Here is a 25710-nt window from a genome sequence, read left to right on the forward strand (position 1 = left end):
GATAGCCAGGTCCCAGGGTTAGACTCGAACACCCATTACCCTCTCAGTCCCATGTGAACTAAGATATAGGGACAACTGGCCACCTGTGAGATGTCTTCACTCCATGGGTCCTGCCCCCTCAGCTGGGGCTCTCACTTTCTTCCCTTGAGGAAGAGGGAAGTGGTCTGTGGTCCTCCTAGGCTGTCTTAGTTAGGTGCTGTGAACAGACACCATGACCAAGGCAACTCTTATAAGGACAACATTTAATTGGGGCTGGCTTACAGGTTCAGAGGTTCAGTCCTTTATCATCAAGGCAGAAGCATGGCAGCATCCAGGCAGGCATGGTGCAGGAGGAACTGAGAGTTCTACATCTTCATCTGAAGGCTGCTAGGAGAAGACTGGCTCCCATGTGGTATGGAGGAGGGTCTCAATGCCGGCCCCCAAAGTGACACACTTCCTCCAATAAGGCCACACCCACTCCAACAAGGCCACACCCACTCCAACAAGGACACGCCTACTCCAACAAGGCCACACCTCCTAAGAGTGTCACGCCCAAGGCCAAGCATATTCTAAGTACCACATAGGCTGAGGCCAAGGTGAATGTGAGAAATGGTTTCCTTTTATGTGAGGAACAGGGTTGTGCTGAAACTGGGGAGAAGCAGAGTAAGCCCAATGCAGATAAAGGCTGAGCAGAGGGCAGCCTGGCCTCTGGGCTATTGCAAGAGTCCCTGCAGCAATAAATATATTCTGTGATCCCTTCTGTTGGCTATAATAAGGGTCTCACTGAGGAACTGGAATTTCCCCAGGAATCTCATGCTAGGAGAAGGAAAAGCCTGCTGCCAGGCAGAGGGGAGCATGTCTGTCTCCTGGGAAGACCTCCCACGTGATTCTGACAGACCACCTTGCAGGAGGAAATTGAATCTACCAGTGAGGGTCAGTGGCTCGCTCCCTGGGAGCGCCCTGGACGTCGTTGTTTCTTCTTTCAATGTAGTCACTTTCCTTTGTGACCTGTCTGTCAGTACACCTGTGAGGACGGGTGGCCCAGTGTGTTAGATCCCACACTGTGGCCCTAACAGCTCTGGTAATGCCGTGGCAGAAGTTAGGCCCACGCGCCTCAGGGAGTGTTGCTGGTTAATTTTTTGTCAACTTGACACAAGTTAGAGTTATCTGGGAAGAGGGGCTTGTAGGCATTGTTCGTGTGGCATTTTCCTGATGACCGGTTGATATGGGAGGTTCAATCATCCCTGGGCTGGTGGTCCTGGGTTGCATAAGAAAGCCGGCTGAGCAAGCCATGGGGAGCAAACCAGTAAGCAGTTTTCCTTCATGGCCTCTGCTTCAGTTCCTGCCTCCAGGTTCCTGATTTGACTTCTCTCAAGGATGGACTGTGACCTGGGAGTGTAAGCTGAATAAATTCTTTTCTGTCTCTAGTTGTCTTTTATCATATCAACAGCAAGCAAAGTATGACCGGCAACCCTTGCCCGCCTCCGCAGAGCTCTGCCCACATATCAGAGAACGAGGGACCCAGGCTGGAGGGCACTGTGTGTCCTTTCAGGGAGGTCTCAGAGTTGGATATGGACACAAGTGGGATGGGACGGCGCAGGTTGCAGTCTTGCCTGTGAGACACAACTTTGGATGGCAGAGAATCAGGCCAATTTTCAGCACAGCCTGCAGCGCTGCTGTCCTGTCCTCAGACACAAGGGGGCGCCACATAACCAGCTTCTCCGTTTCAAGGTTCACAGAGGACTGTATACTCAGCTGGAGTTGGGGAAAGCAGAGATGTAGCCTCCCCAGAGAGTAAGCAGAGTTGGGGAGATGCACTCTGCCCCCTACAACCATCCCTTTGGGGAGAGTGGGCATAACAATGTAACCTTCTGGCCACGTGGAGGCTCCTGCTGGCCCAGCTCTTCACCAAATGGGGCAAAATCTGGATGCCACTGTCTGCATAGACTCTCATGTCACCACTCCAGTCCGAGCAGGTCTAGAAACCTGGTTGTCATCCAGACTTACTACTTCTCTCCTCTCAGCTCCTGCAGGGGCAGAGATGGGACACAGGTGATGGTGCAGGCCATCAGCTGGACAGTAACAGGGAAATCCTTCCGAAGCTCTGTGCCTCAGTTTCCTCATCTGTGAGATGGACATTATAAGCCCCATCATTAGGTTGAGAGAGATTAAGCATATAAACAAAGCCACAGGTTGCTACCAAACAGAACAGGACTTGGGCGAGGGACAAGGCAAGCTCAACTCGGGTCGTGAGGAGCGTGTGCTTCAATCAAGGATTTGAATAGTTAGTGTGTGCCAGGCACTGTGTTAGGCCCTTTGACAAACTAGAGTGAAGACTGTTTATAAAAACGCAGATGAGAAACCTACAGAGGATTCCTGCCCCCACCACCCATGGGACACTGCAAACACCCAAGTCTCGGGACTATCTTTCTCTCCCAATTCATTCATTTGAGTGCCCGTGCGTCTGTGTCTGTGTGTCTGTGCTCTCTCATGTAAGCAGGGTTTGGAAGCCCCTGATCTAGGTGGACCCCCCCCACCCCCCCACCCCACCCCCGCTGAAAAGCAGACTTTGAGACCTGGAGGGAGATGCCCTCGGATAAACAGTAAGTCTCTTGCCACTCCTAGAGTATCTTGTCCCTTTACTTTTCTCCAAGGGCCAAGGACAACTGTGACCTCTGGTCTCCTCTTGACGACGAGGCCGGTAGGGACATGGCACCGCACAGTGCCCAGCGCAGTCAGAAGACTAGAGCTACATCCTATTACCAACTCCAAGCGCAGCCCTTTAGTGGCTATGTAACATTAACAACCGCCTGGCTTCCAGAGCTTCAGGTTCCTCGTCTGTAGAACAGGAATATCGACCCCAGGCTGGCCCTAGGGCCTGATGCAAACGTACTTCGAACTAAAGCTTCACTTGAGATCCAAGCTGCGTCAGATCGATCAAGCGAAATCTGCGGGGGTGGAGGGGGGGGCGGAGGGAGCTTCATCCTGTTCTCCCAGGTCTGGTAGGATTTAATAGTGAAAGAACACCTCCCAGTGACTTCCCACACCCCCCACAGGTTTTTAGTGCTTAGCCTTTAGGTGACACCTGCTGGCCATAGTAGGTACTGTACCACCCCACTCCCCGCCCCCCAATCTGGCCAATCTACTGAGAAAGCTTATCTCTCTTTGGTCCCTTCTGTACCTCTTGCTCTTAGACCGGCAAGGGGAGAGAGTCCTTTCTTCCCAGACAGAGACTTCCCCTCCTCCCCTCCTCCCCTCCTCCCCTCCTCCCCTGCCCCAAGGCAGGAATGAACAGGGCTTAGGGGCAGGGCCAGAGTGTGAGTTTAGGACCAACCTGGTCTAGAGACACTTGTGCTCACAGCAACAACACCACCAGGCAGAAGACCAGCACATCCAGCTGCCTCTGTCTCCAGAGAAGCCAGGCTGAGGGAAGTGGTTCTAGGCAGAGACATAGGAGGCTCAGAGAAGCTAGCCTTGTGGTCAGTGCTTTAGGCTAGGTGGTCCCATGACTCAACATGTATGCCCAAATACCAGGGTGTTTGGAAGGGTGGGTGAGAGGGGAACAGGATGGGGTGTCCCTAGCCTAGGGTACATCTGCCAGGAGGACACAAAGTCTACTGATGATATCATATAACGCAAGAGATTTTCTTCAAATCAGTTCAAGGTATACAGGAAACTGCCTCAGTGGAAGACAAGGCACCTGAAAGTTGTTCTCTGAGTCCCACAATAACAAGTAGCATAAAAATGTAAAAATCCAAGACGTCGTGAGCAGCCTGGGAAACCAGACAGGCCTCAAGTGAGCAGTGGGTGCAGCTGGGAAGCCAGCCCGGTGATCCGGTGGTCAGGTGATCTCTCCCTGCTTGCACATGTTTGAACTTTTCTGTATCAAATCTGCTCTGGAAAGGTGATGGCAAACACTCTTGCCACACCGCCAGTGACCATGCAAAGGTCACCAGCGGTGGTGTAGGGACAAGTTAAGCTGTTTCTCTGATCCTCAGCTGAATGATCTGTCCTGAGGGCCTGAGTGTGACACTGAGCCACCCCCAGGGCCTGTTACAGTCATCGCTATGGGTGACAGTCCGTGGCTCTGGCTGAAATCTGCCAAATGGAGCAGCTGATCCTGATGAACAATTGGTTCATTCTGCTTAGCTTCAACGTCCTAACTAAAGTGTCGTTGCCGACGTCCTTACAACACTGTGCGCCTCAGTGTGAGGTTGACTCAGCCTCAGACACTTGCTGTGTGCTTTTTGCCAACACAACGCCTGGGCTTTCCCAACCCTTGAGCCCAGGTCAAGTTCTACCTGTGTTGTTGCTGGCTGCCCCCTTTTCTGAATTTAAGCAACTCCTTCATAGCTTTCATAAGCCTCACCACTCAGTGATATTTGAAAAATCATCTCTCCCAACCACGCCATCCCAGATTCATTCAAAACAACACTTAGGGAATGTCTACCTGGAGTGTGGAGGGCTGAGCAGACAGTGTAAGAGACACACTGGGCAACCCCCAACCCCCGTCAGTGACATAGACACCATCATAGAACAGCAGCAACCATCTCTGTTAGGTAGAGTGGGAGTGGCCAGCACGTAGGAGATGGGTCGGAGATGGAAGCTGGAGGATCAGGAGTTCAAGGTCATCCTCAGCTCCGTAGCAAGTTTGAGGTCAGCCAGGGGTACATATGACCATAAAAGAGAAGAAGAAAGGAATTAGAGAGATGGTTCAGAGGTTAAGAGTGTTGATTGTTCTTGCAGAGACCCCGGCTCAATGCCTGGCATCCACGTGACAGTTTACCACCATCTATAACTCCAGTTCCAGGGGATCCCTTACCCTCTTCTGGTTCTGTAGACACTGCATGCACAGGTGCATAGACATATATAAAACACCTGCATACATTTTTCTCCTCTCCTCCCGCCCCCCTCTTTCTCAAAGAAAAGAGCCTTATTTCTGCCCTAGGCTATGACGACTTGCAGTGTTGTCCAGCTATTGACTGTCACTTTAACCTGTTAATCCAGGAACATACAGAGAATGTCCTCTAAGCATTCCCTGCTCTGCCATATTGACTGTGAGTCTTGGGTTCAGTTTACAGCCATTCTCCCCACCATAGGGTCGGTTTGAGGACAGAGACTCTGAGTTGGACCATCCAGAGATTTTTTTTTTTCATTACCTTTAGGGTCTGGGGAGTGGGTGGCTGTGCTTACAACAGCTTTAAAAAAAAATGGAATAAATGGGCTAGCTGGGAATTAGCTCTGTGGTCAAGTGCTTGCCTAGCATTCTCTGAGTTTAGTCACTAGCACCACAATAAAGAAAGAGAAACAAACAAATAAATATAGAAGCCCTAGGGGTATGCTTCCTATAGGGGACATGGGTGGGCTGTACAGAGTAAAAGGACAAATATTTTAGACCAAAAGAAGTCAGGAAACCTCATAGTGTGGGGACTCTGGCATGCTGAGGGGCTCTCAGGAAAAGCCTGTTTACCTCCAGCCGTCCCAGGGTTTTCCAAACTCATCGACCATAAGTTTGTTTCTGTCTGTTATCTGTGACTTTCCGGTGAGACACTTGAAAAAAAATGCCATACTTGGTCTTTTCACATTGTCAGCTGAAGTTGTTTTTAAAAATGGGGTCAGCTTTGCTAAGGAGGTGGCATTCAGTGATTACGGCGGCCTGAGGCTGGGCCCTCCTGTTCCCTGATGCTGTATTCTACCCCAGAGTTCTGCTCCTTGTGGGACTGACCTCTGACCGTACTATCACCAATATCACCAGTGTGTGTGTTAGGCAATCACGTTGAGGTTGAATAAGTCGCCAGTGTTCATTACTCCTGGCCCATACTCAGGAAATGATGCACTGAGTTACAGCTCTCACCCAGTGATCCACACTAGGGCCACAGGGCTGTGCTTTGCCAAGGCTAAAGGGCCCATCGCAGTAGTCAGAGCTGATGGGCTCCCACAGGGGGTGCTAGTTCCTGCACTGACCCTTATCTACTGCACTGGGTCTATTCTGTTTAAAGGGAAATGTTACCCAGGCATGGTGGTGAATACCTGTAACCTCACACTCAAAAAGATGCCCGTTGAGGTGAGGGAATCTCAAGTTCTAGGCCAGTCTGTGCTGTAGAGTGAGCAGGGAGGGGCGGGGCAGAAAGGGAAGCCAGCACAGTGGAGATTTCTAGCAATCTTGTTAAAATGGCAGGCAGCAAAGACTAGAAATGTGGAAGGAACTCTTGGGGCCCTGGTAGCTCTTCTCCACTCTGTGGAAAGCTGTCATCTGGGAGAGATTAGATCCAGCCTGTGCACTCCAGACGGGCCAGGCACACGAGGTTCAACAGACCAAAATGTGTGCATAGGTAATAAAGTTAGAGTAGGCTTCAGGGTAAGGAGGGAGCCCTTGACACTGGTGACATTGAACCTCAGGTTGGTGAAACCTCTTCGGAGGCTTAGAGAGAACCCAGAGGTGAGATGGGGCGGGTCAAGTGAGAAGGGCCCTTAGCAGTGATGTACCCCATACTCACTGGACAAAGCCTCTGCTCACTGTCAGTCGCCCTGGTCTCTTGCCTCAATACCTGACTGGAGGGATTCCCTCCTGCTCATAGTTCCTGTGCTGGTGGCTGGAGGAGCTTATTGCTCTCTTCCAGTGATTGCTCTGTCCTCTCTGCTGACAGTTTGTCACAGTGACAAGAGGCACTGGCAGCTTGTTCAGAGGACTGACTTGGATTCCCAGTGCCCAAAGAGCCACTAACAATCATCTGTAACTCCAGTTGCGAGGTACCCAGCACCCTCTTCTGGCTTCTGCGGGCACTGCGTGCATGTGATGCACAGATATGCAGGCAAGCAAAACAACCATACACATAAAACGAGTCTCTTAAAAATGTTTACGAATAGATAAAATGTGATTGCTAACTTGGAATGACAAAGTGGCAACAGGGTCTGGGGGGGATAGCTCAGCTGGTAAAGCTCTTGCTTTACAAGTCTGGGGTCCTGAGTTTGGGTCCCTCAGCTCAGCACCCACAGAAAAGCCAGGTGCTATCTGTAATCCCTTGTTTCTGCCTCACCTGTAATCCCAGAGCGGGTGAGGCAGAAACAAGCAAAGCCCTGGGGCTTGTTTCCAGGCAGTTTAGCTCTAGGTCCAGTGAGAGACCCAGTCTCAAAATATAAAGTGGACAGTAACTGAGGAAGACACCTGATACGGATCTGTGCACATACGTGTATAGATACCATACACACACACACACACACACACACACTCACAAAATTAAAACAGATGACAAATTGTGAAAAGGAATATACAAATATCACGGAAATCTGGAAGGTCACGTGTTTCCCTTAGCCAACCTCCTGAGATGCCTCTGTCCCACTCTTCTTCTTTGAGATGCTCTGTGTGTCTCAAACTTCCACAGACCAGCTGCTGCCTCCATCTACTTTACACCTGATCATAGCCAAGTGAGCAAGCCTGGCATAGTGGGGTACCTCTGCAATTCAGGTGGATGTGAGTTCAAGTTTAGCCCGGGCTCCACAGCAGAGTAAAGCCAGGTGAGCTGTCCTGGCTCTGGAAACATGTTCCTGCAAGCCATTTCCTTCATGGGACAGAGGCATGAATAACCTGTGAACTACGCAAATATGTTTCACCTGAAAATGAGTCAGACACCCGGTGCTCACCAGACCCCTTGGGATGCTAGGAAATAGAGAGCAAGGCAAAGGCTGCAGATTAACTAAGTCATCTCACACACTCTTTCAAAAGCTCTAAGCATAGGAGTGTGCCCTTTAGCCTGAAGGATCCTGAACTTGAGCTGCCAGCTCTCGGCATGCCACCTGTCCCTGGACATTCAGCTGCTATATTTTGTATAACACACAAAAGCGTGTCTGACCCTTTCTGCCTCCCCTTCCCTTTTTAAGCCCCCACAAGGTTTCTCTGTATAGTCCTGGCTGTCCTGAAACTGACTCTGTAGACCAGGCTAGCCTCGAACTCAGGAAATCCACCTATCTCTGCCTCCCAAGCGCTGGGATTAAAGGCATGTGCCACCATGCCTTTAGGTCTCTGGCCCTATTTTGTGAAGATCTTAGATGAAAGACAAAACACTTGGACCCCCCCCCCCCCCGGGGAAAAAAAACCTCCCCATAATGACAATCAGGAAGACGACAGGGATGCAGGCTGGGTGTGCCTTTGCCAAACCATTTTTGGCTTTGAGGTTGGTACATCTGCAGATGCCAGCATCCTGCCGAGAGCTCACCCTGAGAGGCCAGAGATGCCGATATGAGGACTGCCAAACTTGGGGCTCAGACTCAAGAGGAAGCTCATACCTGTGGGGCGGTGATATGTGGGGATGTAGAAAGGTGCTTGGCACCTGGTGAGACAGCCACGCCAGGTGTTCAGTCAGTGTTTACAGAGGCTCCAGGAGAAGGCCTGTGGGCATGGCCAAGGGAGTTGGGCACCAAGTGCCAGCAGGAGAAACAGTCATGTGAGTGCAGAGAGCCTCAGCTCATAACAAAGGGCTGAGTTCCTTTGCCACAGGCCACTCGATGTCTCTGGGAGTCACAGCCAAGGGGATGCCAGAGTACATTTGGCCTCACCGAAGAACAGCCCATGGTGGGCAGAGGAGGGGCCTGGGGCTGGAAAAGGCAGAGTGTTCAGAGGTTGGTTTCTTTATTTTTGAGTTTATAATATAATGCTATCATTTCCCCTTCTGTTTTCTCCCTCTGAAATCCCTCATACCCCTTCTTGCTCTTTCTAATTCATGACCTCTGTCTCATTAATAATTGTTTTCTAAACACAGAGACATTCTTAAATATGTAAGTACAACCTGCTCAGTCCATATAATGCATATGTCTGTGTATATATACATATATATGTACATATACATAAAATATATATATATTATATATATGTGTATATATTTTGTATATACACACAGATTTTGCATATATATGCACATACATATATGTGTGTATATTTTGTATATATACATATATATACATATATATACACATATGTGTATCTTTTTTCTTTTTGGGGGGTTCTGCCCTTTTGGTATTGGGTACCAATTGGTGTGTTCTTCTCTGGGGAAGACCATAAGACTATTTTCTCTGCTGTCATCATTTCCCTGTTGTCTGTCATTCTTTGAATAGGGTGGAGGCCTTTCCTCTGTCTGTGTTAGTCTGTCTGATGGTGCTGTCTCTGTTCAGCTCCTGTTCAGGCAGTTATGAACTATTATGGATGCCATTTCTGATGTCCCTAAGAGATGCAATCTCACAGCCAACTCCTGATCTTCTGGCTTCCAATCTTTCCGTCCCCTTTTCTGAAATTATTTTTGGGCCTTGGGTTCAGGAGCGCTATTGAAGATGTAACAGTGGGACTGGGCTCTACCATTCTTCATTTCTGTTGGTTGTGGTTTTCTTTGCTGTCTGTTGTGGAGAGTAGTTTCTTTGCTGGGGAGTGAGGACTGGCCCTTGGAGAAGGACCTAAGAACATTTTTGTTGATGGGGTTTTGTTTTTGTTTTTTGAGACAGGGTCTCACTGTGTCTCAGGATGTCCTGGAACTCATTATGCAGATAATGCTGGCCTTAAACTCACGGACAGCTGTCTGTCTGCCTCTGCCCCTGCCCACCCCACCCCCATGCACCGGGATTGAGTGTGTGCATCATCACACCCATCAAGCTCAGAGAGATTTTTGTATAGAAGATAGTTTAGTAAAAGTGCATGAACTATCGATGAGGGACCTGTAGGACAAGCTGGGAAGCAGTGCAGCCTGAGTTTCTGCTTTTGGTTTGTTTGACTCTCAGACTGGATACCTTCCACTCCAGCCTAAGCCTCAACTCTAGAGAGAATTATGACTGCGAACCTGCAGAAGTCAGACTTCAGAGGGGATCCCTGGGTTGGCTTCTCAGCCAGCCTCAGAGTTGGGGGCTAACAGAACATGGTTGGGATAGTCTGCCTCTGCTTTCTGGGGACTCCATAGCCTTAGACTCCAGTGACAGTCAGTGTCGAGGCAGGAGCCTGAACAAGATAAGCCCGGGAAACCCCCACCTAAGGGGAGGCACCTTGGCACATCTCGGTCTTTGCTCAGCTAGGCCAGCATGAGTGACAGTACCTGATGCTGTTAGGACATGTGAGAAGTCGGTCAGAGGCTTCTTTCTCTTTAGGTGCCACACACGGTGCTTTACGGAAGCATCGTGGTCTATGAATCTGAGTAGTTCATCCTGTCTCAGAGAGATGGAGGTGGGGAAATGACTGCCCTGTAAGCTGGACAGCCTGAGTTTGGTTCTCTGGGGCCTGTGGAGGGAGGAGAGAGCCAAGAGCCAGCTCCTGATCCCTGTTCTCTGGCATCTCCACGACTCCTCATAATAAAGTAAATAAATTTAAAAAAAAAAAAAAACTTAAAGGTGGAAATCTCAGTATTTATTTTACATATTATTGTTTATTTCTGAGTATCTGTGATTAAACATTTATAATTCTGTCTGTTTGCCTGCATTAGAGAGCATGCATATTTTGCAGGGACACATACACATTCGCGCGCGCGCACACACACACACACACACACACACACAATGTGGGTGTGAATCTAAAGTTCCTGCATACATGTGTTTACTTCATCTTTTTGTCCAAACCTGTCACTGTAGATGAAGAACAGAAACAGATGAAGAAACAGGGCTCTGATATAACTAAGGGACTTGTTGAGATGGATGCTGCTGCTGCTGCTCCTGCTGCTGCTCCTGCTGCTGCTCCTGCTACCATGAGATCCTAGCCCAAGATTCTGTGCACAGCATTGAAATCTATTACAAATAGGATGGAGAGAAGGGAAATCCTTGCTTTTCCCCCTCTTCCAATCAATGAGTAAGCGCCATGAAGGTCAATCTCAAATTAGCTACATAACCCCAAGTGTTAAGTTTTTAAGATCGACCTGGTTCAGTATTGATTCCCTCTATGAAAGCCATATTTATACTGAAATTGCCCAAGAATGTCTGAGCACATATGAAGGCTTTGTTGAAATAATTACATGGCTTTATTTTTGTAGAAAAGTAGCCAAAATATGTAAGTTCATTGTCTAAGTTAAACAATAAAAACAGCGGTTGTTTCTTGTGATGGCTCTGCTCTTAATACAGGATGGCAAAATAATACCCCCTAAATATCCATGATTAACCTGAATTGGACAGAGCTCACCTCCCAATCTCTCTGTGACTTCCTGAAGCTGTTTTAACTGACAGTGGCTTTAAAAAAAAATCTTTGTTCAGAGTTCCAGTGCAGGAAAACACTGGGAATTTCTCGATGCTGTTAAGTGGTGTCCCCCATAAGAAAAGAATCCCATGAATTCCAGTCCTATGCGGAAGTGCCGGTATGCAATTTTGGACTGCATTCAAACTGTAGCTAAGCACAGGTGGGCCCGTCTTTAAGTGTTTATGTTTACCTGTACAAATGTCTGTTTTTCCTGGGCAACTGTGTTTGTTCTTACACTGGTGTACGTAGACTTACATGTGGGTGTGGGGGTTCCCACCTGGTTTGGGGTTGTGAAGGAACAAACTGGCTCTCCTCCCCTACACTTTGTTTCTCCTTAATGTTCAGCCATGGCAAGAAACCCCCATACAAGGAGACGCAAAGTGGACTTCTGAGTATGTTTGAACCAAGCTGTCACTGTCAGAGTGACTACTGAGTACCAGCGAGGAACACAATTTAGGAAATGGCAATGCAAAAAGTAAGATCTGTCTGTTACCAGGTCCCTCCAATCCCTCCATCTGTCCATCCCTCCATCCTGGTCCTTCCCTCCTTCTTGCCCTTCCTCCCTCTCTCCCTCCCTGCTTTCCTTCCTTCTTCTATCAGTGAACACTGTCCATATTTCTGCAGCCAGGGTCCTCAACTCATTCATTAAGGTCTTCTCATAGCATAGGGTGCGAGACTCCAGATCCCCCAGCAGAGCAGTTTCCACCCCAGAGCAGTCAAGGTCTTTGTGAGCAAAGCCAATGACATCAGTAATATTTACTTGTGCCATGCTGTGCTGGCCACCAGGCTTGTCCTAGTTAATTCTCACATGACTTCCTGCCAAAGATGCTGAGCTGTCTCCACTTTCCAGGTGAGGGACACCAGGATCTGATACACAAATGTTTCCCAGGGGATTCTGCAGCAAGTGGCAGGGTTGGACTGAGAACACAGCCTGAGTCCAAGGCCACACTCAAGAGCAGTGTTGAAAAGTCTCTTTGCTAGTAGGAGTCCCTGAGCCTACCCTCCCTTAGATTTCTCTCTATGTCAGACTAGTACAGATGCTTCCTCTACAAGGGACAGACATAGTGAATGACCTCATCCTTTAGGTATCACACAGGTCTTCTGCAATCAGCATGAAGAAGACACTTGGGTTCTAGGGAGAACTTCAGGTGGATGAAGAGAGGAAACCTCTTTTTCCTCTAGCCTGGAGGCTCAGAGCTGGGGCAGCTGTGCCGTCATCCCAGGCCCTCTCTGGCCTTGTCCCCTTGCAGCAGACAGAACTCTTTCATCCCGTCTGACTTAGTGGTTTATTTTAGGCAAAGCCTGACCAGGTGCTCTGGGTCAATAGGCTTAGCTTTAAATAACTGGATTCTTCTCCCTGAGTTTCTCCTTCGGCAGGAAGGGACACAATGAAAGAACAAGTCCCATGGGCTAGGATGCTGTGGAAAGGTAACAGAAGACAGGACAGGAGAGAAGACAAGTGGATTCTGTCACTTCCTGTATGACCTCAGACAGGTGTATGGCTTCTCCTCTCAGGGAGCCACCTGCAAAACACAGCCTTGGGCCAGGTCGTGTCAAACCCCCCCCCCCCCCGAAGTCTGTGCATTTACAGACAACAAGCCACCTACCCAAAAGCATGTGCTTCAGAGTGCTGGCTCAATCACCAGGGAGGGCTGAACAGCAGAGAGCGAGCAACTGCTGGGATCTGGAGGCCTGGATTTTGGTCTTGCTTTTGATACTTTGAGCTTGGTGCTCTTGTGTGAGCCTCAATGTCCTAGCCAGTTTTAAAGGAGCCTGATGAAACTTTAATAGACTTTATGGGAGTTACATAGAGTAATTGCAGGCGAGAGCCCTTTAAACTCCTAAAATACTGTATTAAAAAATTAAATGTGTCTGGCAGTTCCTCAAAAAGTTAAGCATAAAATTATCATACTATCCAGAAATCCCACTTCTGGATCTGTACCCCCAAAGAATGGAAAGTGGGGACACAAAGAGATGTTCTTACAAATGTGTTGATCACATAGTTATTCACAAGAGCCAAAAGTGCAAGTGATGGATTTGATGGATGAATGAATAAACAAATGGTGTATAGAGTACTATTCAACCGTAAAGAGGAATGTAGTTCTGCCACGCGCTCTAATACCGTTAAACCTTGAAAAGGTGTGCTAAGGCAGACACAAAAGAAGCAAAGGTCTATGTTTTCCACTCATTATGAGGAAACTAGACTAGTGCAAGTGCATAAAGATCAAGTGCATAGAGATCAAGGGATAGTTCCAGAGACTGAGGGGAGGTTCCAGAGACTGAGGGGAGGTTCCAGAGACTGAGGGGAGGTTCCAGAGACTGAGGGGAGGTTCCAGAGACTGAGGGGAGGTTCCAGAGACTGGGGGGAGGTTCCAGAGACTGAGGGGAGGTTCCAGAGACTGAGGGGAGGTTCCAGAGACTGGGGGGAGTTCCAGAGACTGAGGGGAGGTTCCAGAGACTGAGGGGAGGTTCCAGAGACTGAGGGGAGGTTCCAGAGACTGGGGGGAGTTCCAGAGACTGAGGGGAGGTTCCAGAGACTGAGGGGAGGTTCCAGAGACTGAGGGGAGGTTCCAGAGACTGGGGGGAGTTCCAGAGACTGAGGGGAGGTTCCAGAGACTGAGGGGAGGTTCCAGAGACTGAGGGGAGGGTCTAGAGACTGAGGAGAGTTTCCAGAGACTGAGGGGAGGGTCCAGAGACTGAAGGGAGGGTCCAGAGACTGGAAAGTGAGGTATTAGCCGGGCAGTGGTGGGACTCACCTTTAATCTCAGCACTTGGGAAGGAGAAGCAGGTGGATTTCCGAGTTCAAGGCCAACCTGGTCTACAGAGTGAGTTCCAGGGCTACACAGAGAAACCCTGTCTCGACACAACCCCCCCCAAAAAAAAGGAAAGTGAGGTAGTGAGGTGTTGCTGTTCAGTGGGTGAAGAACTTCTGCTTAGTTTGATGGAAAAAAATCTAGACATGGGACATGATTATGGTGGGACAACATTGGGGCTTTACTTAGTAGCGAGCTTAACCGATGGTTACAATGGAGGCTAGAGAGATAGCTCCGTTTGTAAAGTGCTTGCTATGTAAGTATGGAGCGCTGAGTTTGGCTATCCATGTTTAGTGAGAGAGAACCTGTCTCAAAAAATAAGGTGAAAAGAGATCTAGGGGGAAAGTCACCTGACATGGACCAGTGTCTACACACACACACACACACACACACACACACACACACCTGCACCTGCATCCAGGCAAACATGTACACACACCGCACACACAAATTTTAAACTGGTTAAAACGACAATTTCACACTTTATGTATCTTTCCTTTTTTTTTAAAAAAAAAAAGCACAGCTTTCAAATTTTAGTTTAAAACGTTAGACATATTTTGGCAAAACCTGTGAATGAGAAAACCTGGTTCTTCGTCTGAACTTGGGTGAGACATCTGGAGGAGTCTGATAGATAGGACTGCAGCCCCTCAGCTCCTCCCACCTTTTCTACTATGCCTCACAGAAAGCCAGGTCAAAATAAGTGGCTATTTGCACCGAGAGTTCTGTGCTGGCACTTAGTGTAGCCTCAGATTAGCTGGACCCCTTCTCTGGAGCCTGTGTGGCCTCTTAATTGAGAATTAAGACAAAAGAAGATTTTCACATCAGCCTTCCACACCAGGGATGCTGTGGTGCCTGCCTCAGAGCTCAGCAGTGCTAGGCTTCCATTTGGTGACTGATGGGGTAACCTCCTCACTTTTGTCTTGACCAGAGTCTGCAAGGCGAGGGAGCTGTGATGGTGGGGGTGGGGTGGGGGTGGGGGAGGGATAAAGCACACACAGAACAGGCATTATCTGTGCATTGTAAATGACTGTTGAAAAGCTCACAGTGTATAAGGTGCTAGTGCATATTCGGACAGTGCTGGGGACAGGGTGGTCTGAGGCAGATTCTCCAGGAAGCTGTCTTGCAGAAGTGACCAAAGGTTTGGGGCAACGCGTACGATTGAGCTTTGGGGTATAGACTACTAAATGTCTTCAAAGATCTCAGCCTGGATGTTACTCAGAGCACCCATGCTTTCCCATTCGCGGAGGGAAACTGAGTCCAAAAGAAACAGCAAGCAATGGCTTTGAATGACCCGTCCAGGAGAAACCCAGTGTTCTTTGCCCCTTACATGGCAGACTCTTGGCACATGTATGACATATGCCTCTATGCGACCATAGGCTGTGAGTTACAGGGACCCCTCTCCTTTCTCGACCAGAGGAGCAGGATCTAGACTGTCTGGTCAGGGTCCCCTCCTCTGTCTCTGAGCTTGTGGGGCTAAGGGACCCCAGGCTGGGGCTGGAGTAGCACTCACCACCCGGGGTGTCGCGGGGGGGAGGGCGGGGAGAGCGGCCGCCTAGCCCAGCCCCGCGGATGACAGGAGCCGGGGAGCCGAGGAGGGAGGAGCCGCCGCCGTGCGCTGGGCTGAGGAGCAGAGAGAGCGGGGCGCCGAGTGCGGGCGGCTGGGAGCGCGCTGAGCGGGGGAGAGGCGCTGCCGCACGGCCGGCCACAGGACCACCTCCCCGGAGAATAGGGCCTCTTTATGGCATGTGGCTGGTAACTTTCCTCCTGCTCCTGGACTCTTTACACAAAGGTGAGACCCGCGCTGCCCGCGGCTGGGCGGTGGAGGCGGCGGGGCCGGGATGCGCGCGGCTGGAGGCAAGGTGCGGTGCCCGGTGGGCTCCAGGTGCCCGAGTGCTGGACCCACTCCGGTGCATGGCGCTGAGTGGGCGCGAGAGCTGGGGAGGTTCCGCGAGAAGGGTCGGGTGAGAGTCAGCCTGGGACCGCTTGCCAGCCCCCCTGCGCCTGCCGTTTAGGGGCGCGCCCGTGGGGGGCGGTGGCTAAGGAACCCCTGGTTTTCCCCATCGCAGCCCGGCCTCAGTTCTGCCCTGGCCCCCTCCCCCAGCCCCCTGCCCGCTCTCGCGGCTTGCTGGAGCCGGGACCCCGGGGTGCCCTGCGAGCCAGGTGGTCCTCGGACCGAGACTTCATCCGAGAGCCCTCGGTATTTGGGTCCTCGGACCTAGGGAAGATCACTCCTGCCCTAGCTTCGTGCGCTCCTCGCCCGCCCTCGACCCCCGCCCTGGCGCAAATGCCGGCGCACCGCATGGCTCTTATCCGCGCCTGGCTGGGTGCAGGGCTGGGGGAGCTAGAGGTCCTGAGGGGTGGGGGTTCCCTCGGACACCAAGTTTGTTCTTCAGACCCAAGAGTCGCCCTCACCTATGTCTCACCCCCGTACCCCAGGCGCTGGCTCCGGCTTCTCTGCGTCTCCCTGACCACCTTAGGCAGCGCGCCCCAAGGTGCGAGACTCTCCGCTCTGGCGTTGGCCTGCTGGACCTGAGGACAAGTGTTTAGACTGGGGGGCGTGTCCGTTTCCCGGGAGAGAAAAGGTTGCTAGGGGTGGGTCCAGGTGTCCAGCATGTCCAGACCTGCTCCTGGGGTTCCGTGCACCTGATCTGAGAGGTAGCCGGGACCGAGGGGTTGGCAAAAGGCAGGCATTTTCGATGGTTACCAATCTGGGCACCAGATCGGGACTTGGGCAGCGCGGGCAGTCGAGCTTCTAGGCTGTGGTAGAGGACGTGCCCCCGGGCGCGCAGATGGCGGGAGGGAGAGGAGGCGGCCGAACTCCGCGCCCTTGCGCTGTAGAGCACAGACGCTCCTCGGCTTTACCTGCTCAACCCTCTAACTTTTCTCCTTCGCGCCCAGAGGGCAGCTTCTCCTTTCGCCCCCTTCGCTTGGGTTGGCCTGGTCCAACAATAATTCTTGCCCCCACTCCCCAGGCAATGGAGAAGGACAGTCAAGAGCCCGGAGGAGGGGTCTAGTCCTCTGTTAAAGCCCGGGGATGTCCGGAGTTTGCAACCTACCAGAGCCCAAAGCAATGCCCAGTAGGTTGGAGGAGGAGGCTAACCCTTATTTGTGCTTATGGCCGGGTCAGAGCCAGTCTGATGGCCTAGGCCACTGGGATTTTGCCCAGAAGATACCGGTGCTGGGTGGCGGGTGTTCTCAAATGGTGAGCAAAGTGATGGACTTTCTCAGGCCCAAGGGGGCCACTGGGTACCACACCAAAGCTGGTGTGGCTTGCTTAACTCCTTGCCCTCCCCCCCCCCCCGAACTCCTGAACTGACCTCTTCATCCCACCTTAGAGCAACAAGCTTACCTCCTGCCCTCAGTACACACACACACACACACACACACACACACACACACACACACCAATTTTCTTTCTTGGGGCTCTTCCTGCTTCCCTCCACCCTGGCAGGCTGGTTTGGCTCACAGCTTTAATTACGTTAATATTAAATATACATAAGGTGAACGAAGCGGCTTTCTCTCTCCATAGCTCTCACTCCAACCCCCATCCCTTTCCCATTTTGTCAGGCAAGAAACACAGACCAGAGCTGCGGCCACACTCAGTTGCTTTGTCCCTAACCTTGTTCCCAGGAGCAAACAGCCCATTTCTCAGTCCCGCAGCCTCCTTCACAAATACCTGCAGGACTGCACCCACCCCCATCCAGGAGCTCTGCATTAATAAATGAAGCCCCAGTTATTTGATAGGGAAGGAGCAGATGGGGGTGGGGGTGGAGAAAGGCCCAGAAGGCCACGGGGCAACAGCTGGAGGGGCAGAGCCCTCTGCTACTCAGGCAGGAAGTTGCCACTAGTAGGTCTTGTGGGTAGACAGGAGTTACCAGGTATGGTTGCCTTGGGTGGCCTTTGGGTCTGCGGATCCTTGGCTCCCTTGCCATTCGGAGCACTAGCATCTGTGTTGGGCGCCAGGCAGCCTTGCCAGACAGGCCTATCTTTTCCTTGGTGCCTTAATTGGGTCTTAGGTGCCAGGCTGATCCCCAGGGGCCTGTTCTGCTTGGGGTGGCATGGTAGGTGGGTGGTGGAGGCAGCTGGGGGGGGGAAGACGTAATGTGGGGAAAGCAAGAAAGATGGGGCGTGGTTTATTTCTCTCCCGTTGCCAGTCACCCCCGCGGCACCAAGGAAAATGTAAATGCGAATGTTCCAGCCTGTTACAGAAAACAATATCCTCTTGCAATAATTTGTACGTCCATCTGTGAGGAGCGGGAGGCGGCAGGCAGAGAGAAGAAAACAGGAGGAGATGGAGCGTCCTCTGGATGGAATTAAGCAGTTATTGAATGTGTTTTAAGCTTCTGCTGTTTTCATTCCTCTCAAAATACCTTTTTTTTTCTTGACGAAGCCTGAGCTCAGCCTGTTTCCCCAGAACTAAACCAGGAAGGTGTTTTAATAATCGGTTATCGAGTCTCCAATAACTGCCTTATTATTGCCAAAACAAATCCAGGTCTGGGCAGCCAGATGAACCCCAGTGAGGCTCTCTCTGTTGTTACATCCAGCGTGCCAGCATCTGTGTTGCCCGAATTTGCATTTTTACTGTGTAAAGAACAAGCGTCCTCGGCACTAAAATTCCTGTTTTCTAAAAGCCAAAATAATGGGTTGCATTGATTTTTTCATTTCCCACCCCAACCCCTCGGATGGGGACTCAGGGTTCCTCTCTCTGGAGAAGACCAAATTAAAAGCCTTTGTCAGGCCATTAAGAAATCTCTAGCATTTGATTCAGTGTCTAACTAAAAAGGGGGGTTTACTGGGGGCATGTTTTTAAAATCTCGAAGTGGCAAGAGCAACTTAGGGGAGGTAGGCAAAGGACCAGTGAGTGTCTGGGAGGAGGGGGGTGGGCAGAGGAGCCCCGACTGCTAGGATGAAATGAAGGAAAAGGCGAGTGCCATGATGCCCAACAAGCCTTTCTGATGCCTCCTTTTCCTGGGCATCAACGCCAGCTGCCTTAATACATTTCTGCCGCAGAACTAGGAGTTCAGTTAGACACAAAAAGCGAGTAAGCAGTTGTGAAGGCAGTATTGAAGTTGAGCAGATGCTGGGCACTGGTCAGAGCCACTGTTTTTCTTATAGAGAGGGAAGAGGTGGCCCAGTGATGGTTTGCTCCAGAAGCATTTAGGAGAGAGTCCCCAAACACAGGGCTTAGAGCATGCTTAGAGCATGTCGCAGGCATGGAGCGTTTGGCAGGGGGTGTGTACCCTAAGAGCCCTTAGTTCCTCATATCTTTAAGGATGCCATCCTTGTGATTGGTTTGGTTCCCTGCCTTGGGTTGTGAAATACGACTTTATTTGTTCAGAGAGCAGGGGTGATCAGGCCTGAGGCTGGAGGTTCTTTCCTTCCCTATGTTCTTAGAGGAAATGTTTCTTGGAGTGGAATTTGAAGTAGTTACAAGGAAGGCTCCCCTAGTTTACTGAAGTGCTTTCCTAGCCTCTAACCTAGTACATTGATTGGAACCAGGGTACCAGAATAGGGTGAACTGCATGCAGCAGAGATGGCAGGAGGCCAGGAACCTAAGAGCAGGCTCCAGATTTGCATATAATTTGCATGTGGATTTGCATGCTCACCTAGCCAGGCCGAGAGCCCAGCTAGCCCTAATTCCAGCTTCAGTAGGAGTTAAGCAGTAGCTTTCTCCTTGTATGGAATGGATTGGACAGGAGTGGGAGAGAAAAGGCCTGGTAACTTCCATACAGTTTCCAAGTTTTAGGCCTACACACACTTAGCACTGTCAGAGCAGCCTGGCAGCTCTCCCCTTCTGTATCCAAGACAGACAGGAGCTCTGGGTGATTCGGATAGGCTGGGTGACAATGGGCAAAGATATCCTAAGGCAGAGCAAATACGGAGTATAGGTTGTTCTTCTGGTGCCTCAGGATTCCAGTTACAGGAACCTACCTATGGGGTAGTGCTGGCCATCCGGGGATGGAGCTTTTGAACAGTGCGAGCTGGGTGCTTCGGGTTGTCATTAGAAGTGAAGAACCATAGGTGGATGAGATTGGATTATTAGAGACAGTAAGGTGCTGTCTTATCCTCCAGCCTTGGGAAGGGTGTTGGCCATTGAGGCTTCCACTTTTACTGTGATTAGGGCAGTTTGGGCCCACAGAAGGTTCTCTGGGGGCCGTGAGAAGACAGGCAGGCAGTAGAGAGCTTGAGTAATGCTTGAAGGTCAGGCACGTAGAAGAGCTGTGGGATTACTCTTGGGCAGCCGGCTGAGATATCTGTGGTGGGAGCACAGCCTAGGGATGGCCTTGTCTGTTTTTCTGGGACTCTGAGCAAATGTCACCTAGTTCTGTGGCCTGGACTGTGCCTCTGCATTACTTACTGGTCCAGAAAGGTCCTGGTCCACTTGAGCCCAGGGGGTTCATGCTACAAAGGGAGCTCTAAGGGGTCAAGTGGGGTCTCAGGGGATGTGGAGTTAGAGGAATAGTCAATCTAATGCTTTTGTCTGTTTCATATATTGTTTTGTGTGTGTGTGTGTGTGTGTGTGTGTGTGCACGCGCGCGCATGTGTATTGGGGGAAAACTGGTCTGGTTTCAATAGTGGAAATTTGGAGCCAAATTAAGCCCTTTGTGTACATCCCAGCTCTGCATTTACTGGGTGTGAGCCGTGGGGAGGATCTCTGAGCCTCCCTTCCTCTGTCTGTGAAGTGAGACTAAAGAAAATAAAGTATATACCATAGCCAGAACAAATCGGGTGCTCAGTAGACATTAGTCCCCTCTGCTTCCCACATTGCCCTGCCTTCATCATCCTGTCTTGACCTCAAAATAGATTTGGAAATCCTGTCTCTCCTGAGCGGTTGTATTGGCCAGCCACATTTCCAGGAAGGCTAATGGTCTTCATCCTTATGACAATAAGAAAGACCAAATGAAGACAGGGGACATGAATTCCTTTCATCTATCACCTTGCAGGGTAGCCTTTGGGATTCCGCTTCCACAAGAGAGCCGCACCTGGGTGTCCTAGGGGAGTTCCAGCAGCACCCTCTCCCCACGCCTCATGGCTAGTGGAAGCGGTTGGCGAGGGCAGAGGTTGAGGACTAGCCTTTGAGGGAAACCAGGGCTGGTTCCTTGTCTGTAGTGAAAGCCGGGGATGCTCAGGGTGCCTTTGCCATGCTTGGTGTGGTAAAACCTAGAAACATGGAGCTAATTCGAGGCAGAGTGTGTACAATTGCTCCTCATAGGATGAGCCTTTTGAGTGTTTCTGGATGTGTCTTTTCCTGCTGGGGTGAGCCTCTTTGTTGTCTAGGTAGTCCTCTGTCTGAGAGACTACCCATGACCTTTGGAAACCTGGTCGCCCCTTACTCTATGACTCAATCTGCCGTTTAGAAAGAGCACATGACACAGAGGTCAGGGGATGCCCATAGCAGGCTGTAGCCTATGGGAATCTGTAAATGGGAGGAGGGGTTGTTGTGAGCACATCAACCCGTGTGCCCCGTTGGACAGATGTTTGTCCAGGGCTGCTGTGGTGTGGGCAGCGTTAGCCTTAGGTACCACCAGTGCCAGTCCAGCTGGCACTCTCCTCATCTGTTCAGCACCCCTGCACCCTCCCCATGTCCTTGCTCCACATGAAGCTTGCTCTGACAGTTTCCAAGGTCACCATCTTCATTAAGAACAGTTATTCAAATGCTAGTTGCATATTCATGAAGCTGATTTTTTCCAAAGAGATGTGTGTGTGCGCGCGCGGGCACGCACACACTCATATACACATGCATGGCTGGAGAGAACATTCTCCCTGGGCCTAGAAAACAAGACCTGGCTTGCCTATCGCAGGCAGATTGAGAGGCTTCTATACTATAATCTGTAAGATGGGTAGAATGACCGGTTTCCCAGCTGTCCCACATGGCAGATATGACTGCGTGTGTGCAAGAATAAGGGGCATGAAGTCCAATCCTGCGCGACAGTGCTTTGTACGTGAAAGGGAGCAACATATAAGCACACACACATTTGAAAAACACAGCAAAGCAGTTTTTGCCCTATAAATGTTCCGCTAAAATTTAAGGTATAATTACTATCATGTCATCGTAAGCGGTGAAGAAGGCCTCACAGCTGTTTGTGCCTGTCTCTCTTCATGCCTCCACTCTCCCACTTATGGCTAATTTCCCTAGTTTAGTTTTCTGTCATTGTCGAGACAATCAGCAGGGACTGCAATGCCTGCAGCAGCCATCTTCCTACACTCCCCCCTGTTCCCATGTGTGTGTGTGTGATGGGAACAGGCCCACTTCTGCTTCCCTGTACCCTCTCCTATATATGTAGATACGCTTTCACCCTAACTAAAGCCCCCAGCAGTGACCATCCCTCTAGAGAATCCACCGTCTTTTGTGAGAGTCCCACTGTGGTCATCTCAGTGAAGGCTGATGTATTTCCTCATTACAATTCCCTGAGAATCCTGCTGAGTCAAGGGTCACGGATACCCTGGTTTCAGTGTGGCTTGCCTGGAGCCAGGGATGACGGGGAGCAGGGCTTGTGGAAGTTGGGAGCCAGCTTTGGGAACAGAAGAAGAATCCACATGTCATGACATCTCAAAGTTGGAAGATGTCTTGAAGGACATACAGTGTGTCTCTCAGCTAGACTTGGTCCCTCTGGAGTTAGCCTACTGGGTTCCCTTTTGCTTATATGTCCAGCAGCAGGGGATGCTTTCCTTAAAGCTATGACTCTGTGTGTTTTGGAACCCATCCTTAGAGCCAGCCCAGCCCTGACAAGATCTTGTGCCTTCTGCTCTCATTTTGGCTCCCACTTAGAATCACAAATCAAGACAAAGTCCTCTTCCCACTTGTCACCCATCAGCCACTTATAAATGGACATCTGTCCCATCAAAGATCAGTCCTACAGTTGTAGACCCTCCCTAGTCCCTCCAACGGTCAGGTGTGGTGTGCTGTTTCATTATGCTCCAGTGTACCTGAGTTGCCAGGGAGGACAGAACAGAAAGACCACTGGAGCCAGCACTGACCCTCCAGTCCAGGCACAGGCTAGCTGTGTTCTTGGGGGTAAGTGACTCCACTTCTTTAGGCTTTGTGAATGAGAGAGATTGGAGAAAATAATCTCTTAAATCCTCAAGTGCTAACGATCTAAATCTGGAATTCTCTGGGGACAACTGTGCTGTCTGAGCTGACTCCCTAGAAAGAACTTTCTGGCCATAAGGGGCCTTCCTCTGACAGGCCTTGTCTAGAAAGGGCTGGAAGATTAAAAGAGTCTGTCCAACTGTCAGCTGTTACTCATAGCTCCTCCTGGAGCCGATGGTACAGGGGCCTTGGAGACTGAAGGATAGCTGCATCCTCACTGGATCTCTAAACTCTCTGTTTGCTGGGTAGGAGAGACATGTTTGTATCAAGAATACTAAAACTGCTCTTGCCTCTTCCCTCTCTGTCCTGTCTCTTCCCATTCCCCTCCCCCTTCTCTCTCCATATGCTCATGGCCAGCCCCCCTCCCTCTCTCTCTGCTTATCTCTCTGCCTTTCTCTGTCTCTACTCCCTCAAGTCCCCTCCCCATGCTCTAAATAAACTCTATTCCATACTTTAAAAAAAAAAAAAAAAAAAAAAACTAAACTAAAACTCCCAAACCAAACCCACCCTGTTTCTGGTGGGGATGAGGAAGATCCTGAACAGCCAGCCATTCTCAATGAGCTCTGAAAGGGCGGTCATCTGAATGACCAGAGTAGAGGGTTTCTGGCATCGGGGGTGAGAGAGAAGTAAAATATCCAGTACCTGTGATGGCCCCAGGTAATGCAGAACTGTCCTATTCCACACTGCTCTGCAGCGTCAGACTCTCCTCTGCAATGTGTGGGCCCTTAGAGACAGTCTGAGTCTAGTCTAGTCTAGTGGGGCTGTGGGACGTGAATGTGGCATTGGGTTTGAAACATGGCTATGCACGATAAAGTGGGCGGTCAGGAAAGAACCAATCTCCTTATCCATAAGGTGGGGTGTTCTACAAAGTGGAACTTTGAGCAATGGCTGGATTAAAGGCTCGGCATAAGAATGAGATGAGTAATGTTGCAAGAAAAGGATAAGGTTCATTTGTGGTTGCCTGGCACTAGAACGATGCTAAAAAATGCAAAACCCAAAACCCACCCCCCAAAACAAAACAAAACCCAACCAAACAACTAACCAAACAACCAAAAAAACCAAACCCCAAAACAAAAGACACATCAGTGGCATGACAGTGTGGTAACCCAGGTGTCCTGGATAGTTTGTTTGTTTGTTTTTGTTGTTGTTTTATTTTGGTCAACATAAGTAAGAGTTATCTGGGAAGAAGGAACCTCAGTGAGAAAGTGCCTCCATCAGACTGGCATGGTTTTTTTTTTGTTTTTTTGTTTTTTTGTTTTTTTTAATTAGTGATTGATGTGGGAGAGCCCAGGTCACTGTGAGCAGTGCCATTCTGGTCAGGACATACTGGGTTAGATAAAAAGCAAGCTGAGCAAGCCAAGGGAAACAAGCCAGTAAGTAGCATTTCTCTCTGCTCTCTGCTTCTGTTCTCGTCCCCAGGTTCTTGCCTCAATGCCCTGTCTTGATGTCCCTCGGGGATGGATGTGTAAACCAGGAAACCCCCTTTTCCCCCTAGTTGCTTTAGCCCTAGTGTCTCTGCAACAGAAATCAGATTAAACACCAGGTGTGCCCAGATATGAGGAAAACCACCGAGAGGAGGCAGGAGACTTAGTCCCTGTGGCTTCATCTTGCCCAATGACAGCACAGTCACCTTCCCAGTTACCTGGGAAGCACTCTGGTGCTGTCTGGGAGACTCACCAGCTCCTCCCCAGAGCCTAGCCTTACACTATCTCCACAGTGTAAATAAACCACAAAAGGGTTTTCTGGTGTCTAGCTCATCCTCTGGGGTTTGGCATGTACTGGTAGCGGAACAGAGACCCTGTGATTGCTCCCCATCTGGGCCCAGTTTGCCCAGCTGGGGCTTGAGAACAATCAGCCTGATGGTACATAATCTGTCTGTCTCACCTGTAAACCTTTGTGGGCAAATGCATAGTTGTAATCAACCTTGCAAAACAGTCTGTAAGAACCTCTCCAGCCCTCCTGCCTGGGGGGGGGGGGGCTCCATGGGAGGCAGTTGGGGGTGGGGGCATCAGGGGGAGTGGACAGCCATGGGGCTGCCATGGCAATGCTTGTTCACTGATCTCACCACACTTTTATTAACTCCATTGTCAAATTCAGTTAATACACATGGCAGGATGGCTTGTCAGCAAGCCCATGAGAACTATGTTGCTGGTATGGGATACGCTAAGTCTAGTATGGTCCATCTACTTTTCCCACCGATTGCTACCCTGGAGCGTGGATGGAAGACACTAGCTTCTAAAATAGCCATTTCCGGCCTTATGACAGGCACAGGGTGCCTGTTGTCTAAGGTTCTGCATCCTTAACAAGTTCCCAGGTGACACTTACACATATTCATGCTTGTTCACTGCTGTTTTAAGTTATTTTTTTTATCACCATCATCATCCTAGGTGGTCAGTAAATATTTATTGCATAAGGAGTCGTTTATCTCACGAGTACTTCCTGCTTGTCTCCTATGACAAAATACTCATAACCACAGCCTCAAATATTTTCTCCAGTAACTGTCCTTGAGGTAGAGATGGTCACCTCCATTTTATAGAAACTGAGGCACAGAAAGGAGAGGTTGTCTTGCCTGGGGTTGCACACGTTGCCTGTAACTAATCAAGGAGGGATTCAAACCCAGGGAGTGTGGCTCT

At 50.2% G+C, this 25710-nt stretch overlaps 1 protein-coding gene and 1 long non-coding RNA gene across 9 annotated transcripts in view; one reads left to right on the forward strand and one right to left on the reverse strand.

The window, feature by feature from the left end:
- Positions 1 to 225: 225 nt before the first annotated feature.
- On the reverse strand, positions 226 to 17255 carry LOC143439124 (uncharacterized). 6 transcript variants are annotated; one of them, XR_013107529.1, is made up of 4 exons: positions 16399 to 17255; positions 8263 to 15920; positions 3314 to 4585; positions 226 to 2103 (listed from the first exon to the last, which is right to left on the reverse strand). It is a non-coding gene; the product is annotated as an uncharacterized LOC143439124 (long non-coding RNA). The 6 variants fall into 6 exon arrangements; XR_013107528.1 differs by having other exon boundaries at positions 226 to 2006; positions 3314 to 3417; positions 4430 to 15920; XR_013107527.1 differs by having other exon boundaries at positions 3314 to 3417; positions 4430 to 15920.
- Positions 15640 to 25710, forward strand: part of Dscaml1 (DS cell adhesion molecule like 1) — a 321523-nt gene continuing 311452 nt past the window's right edge. For all 3 annotated transcript variants that reach the window (XR_013107524.1, XM_076924982.1, XM_076924983.1), the window contains exon 1: positions 15640 to 15775. Coding sequence is in view for 2 of the 3 variants with exons in the window: in XM_076924982.1 (XP_076781097.1) it covers positions 15730 to 15775 (46 nt within the window). In the remaining variant the exon portion in view is untranslated. The remainder of the gene's footprint in view (positions 15776 to 25710) is intronic.

The sequence above is a fragment of the Arvicanthis niloticus genome, chromosome 26, assembly GCF_011762505.2.
Source record: "Arvicanthis niloticus isolate mArvNil1 chromosome 26, mArvNil1.pat.X, whole genome shotgun sequence".
NCBI classification, from domain to species: domain Eukaryota; kingdom Metazoa; phylum Chordata; class Mammalia; order Rodentia; family Muridae; genus Arvicanthis; species Arvicanthis niloticus.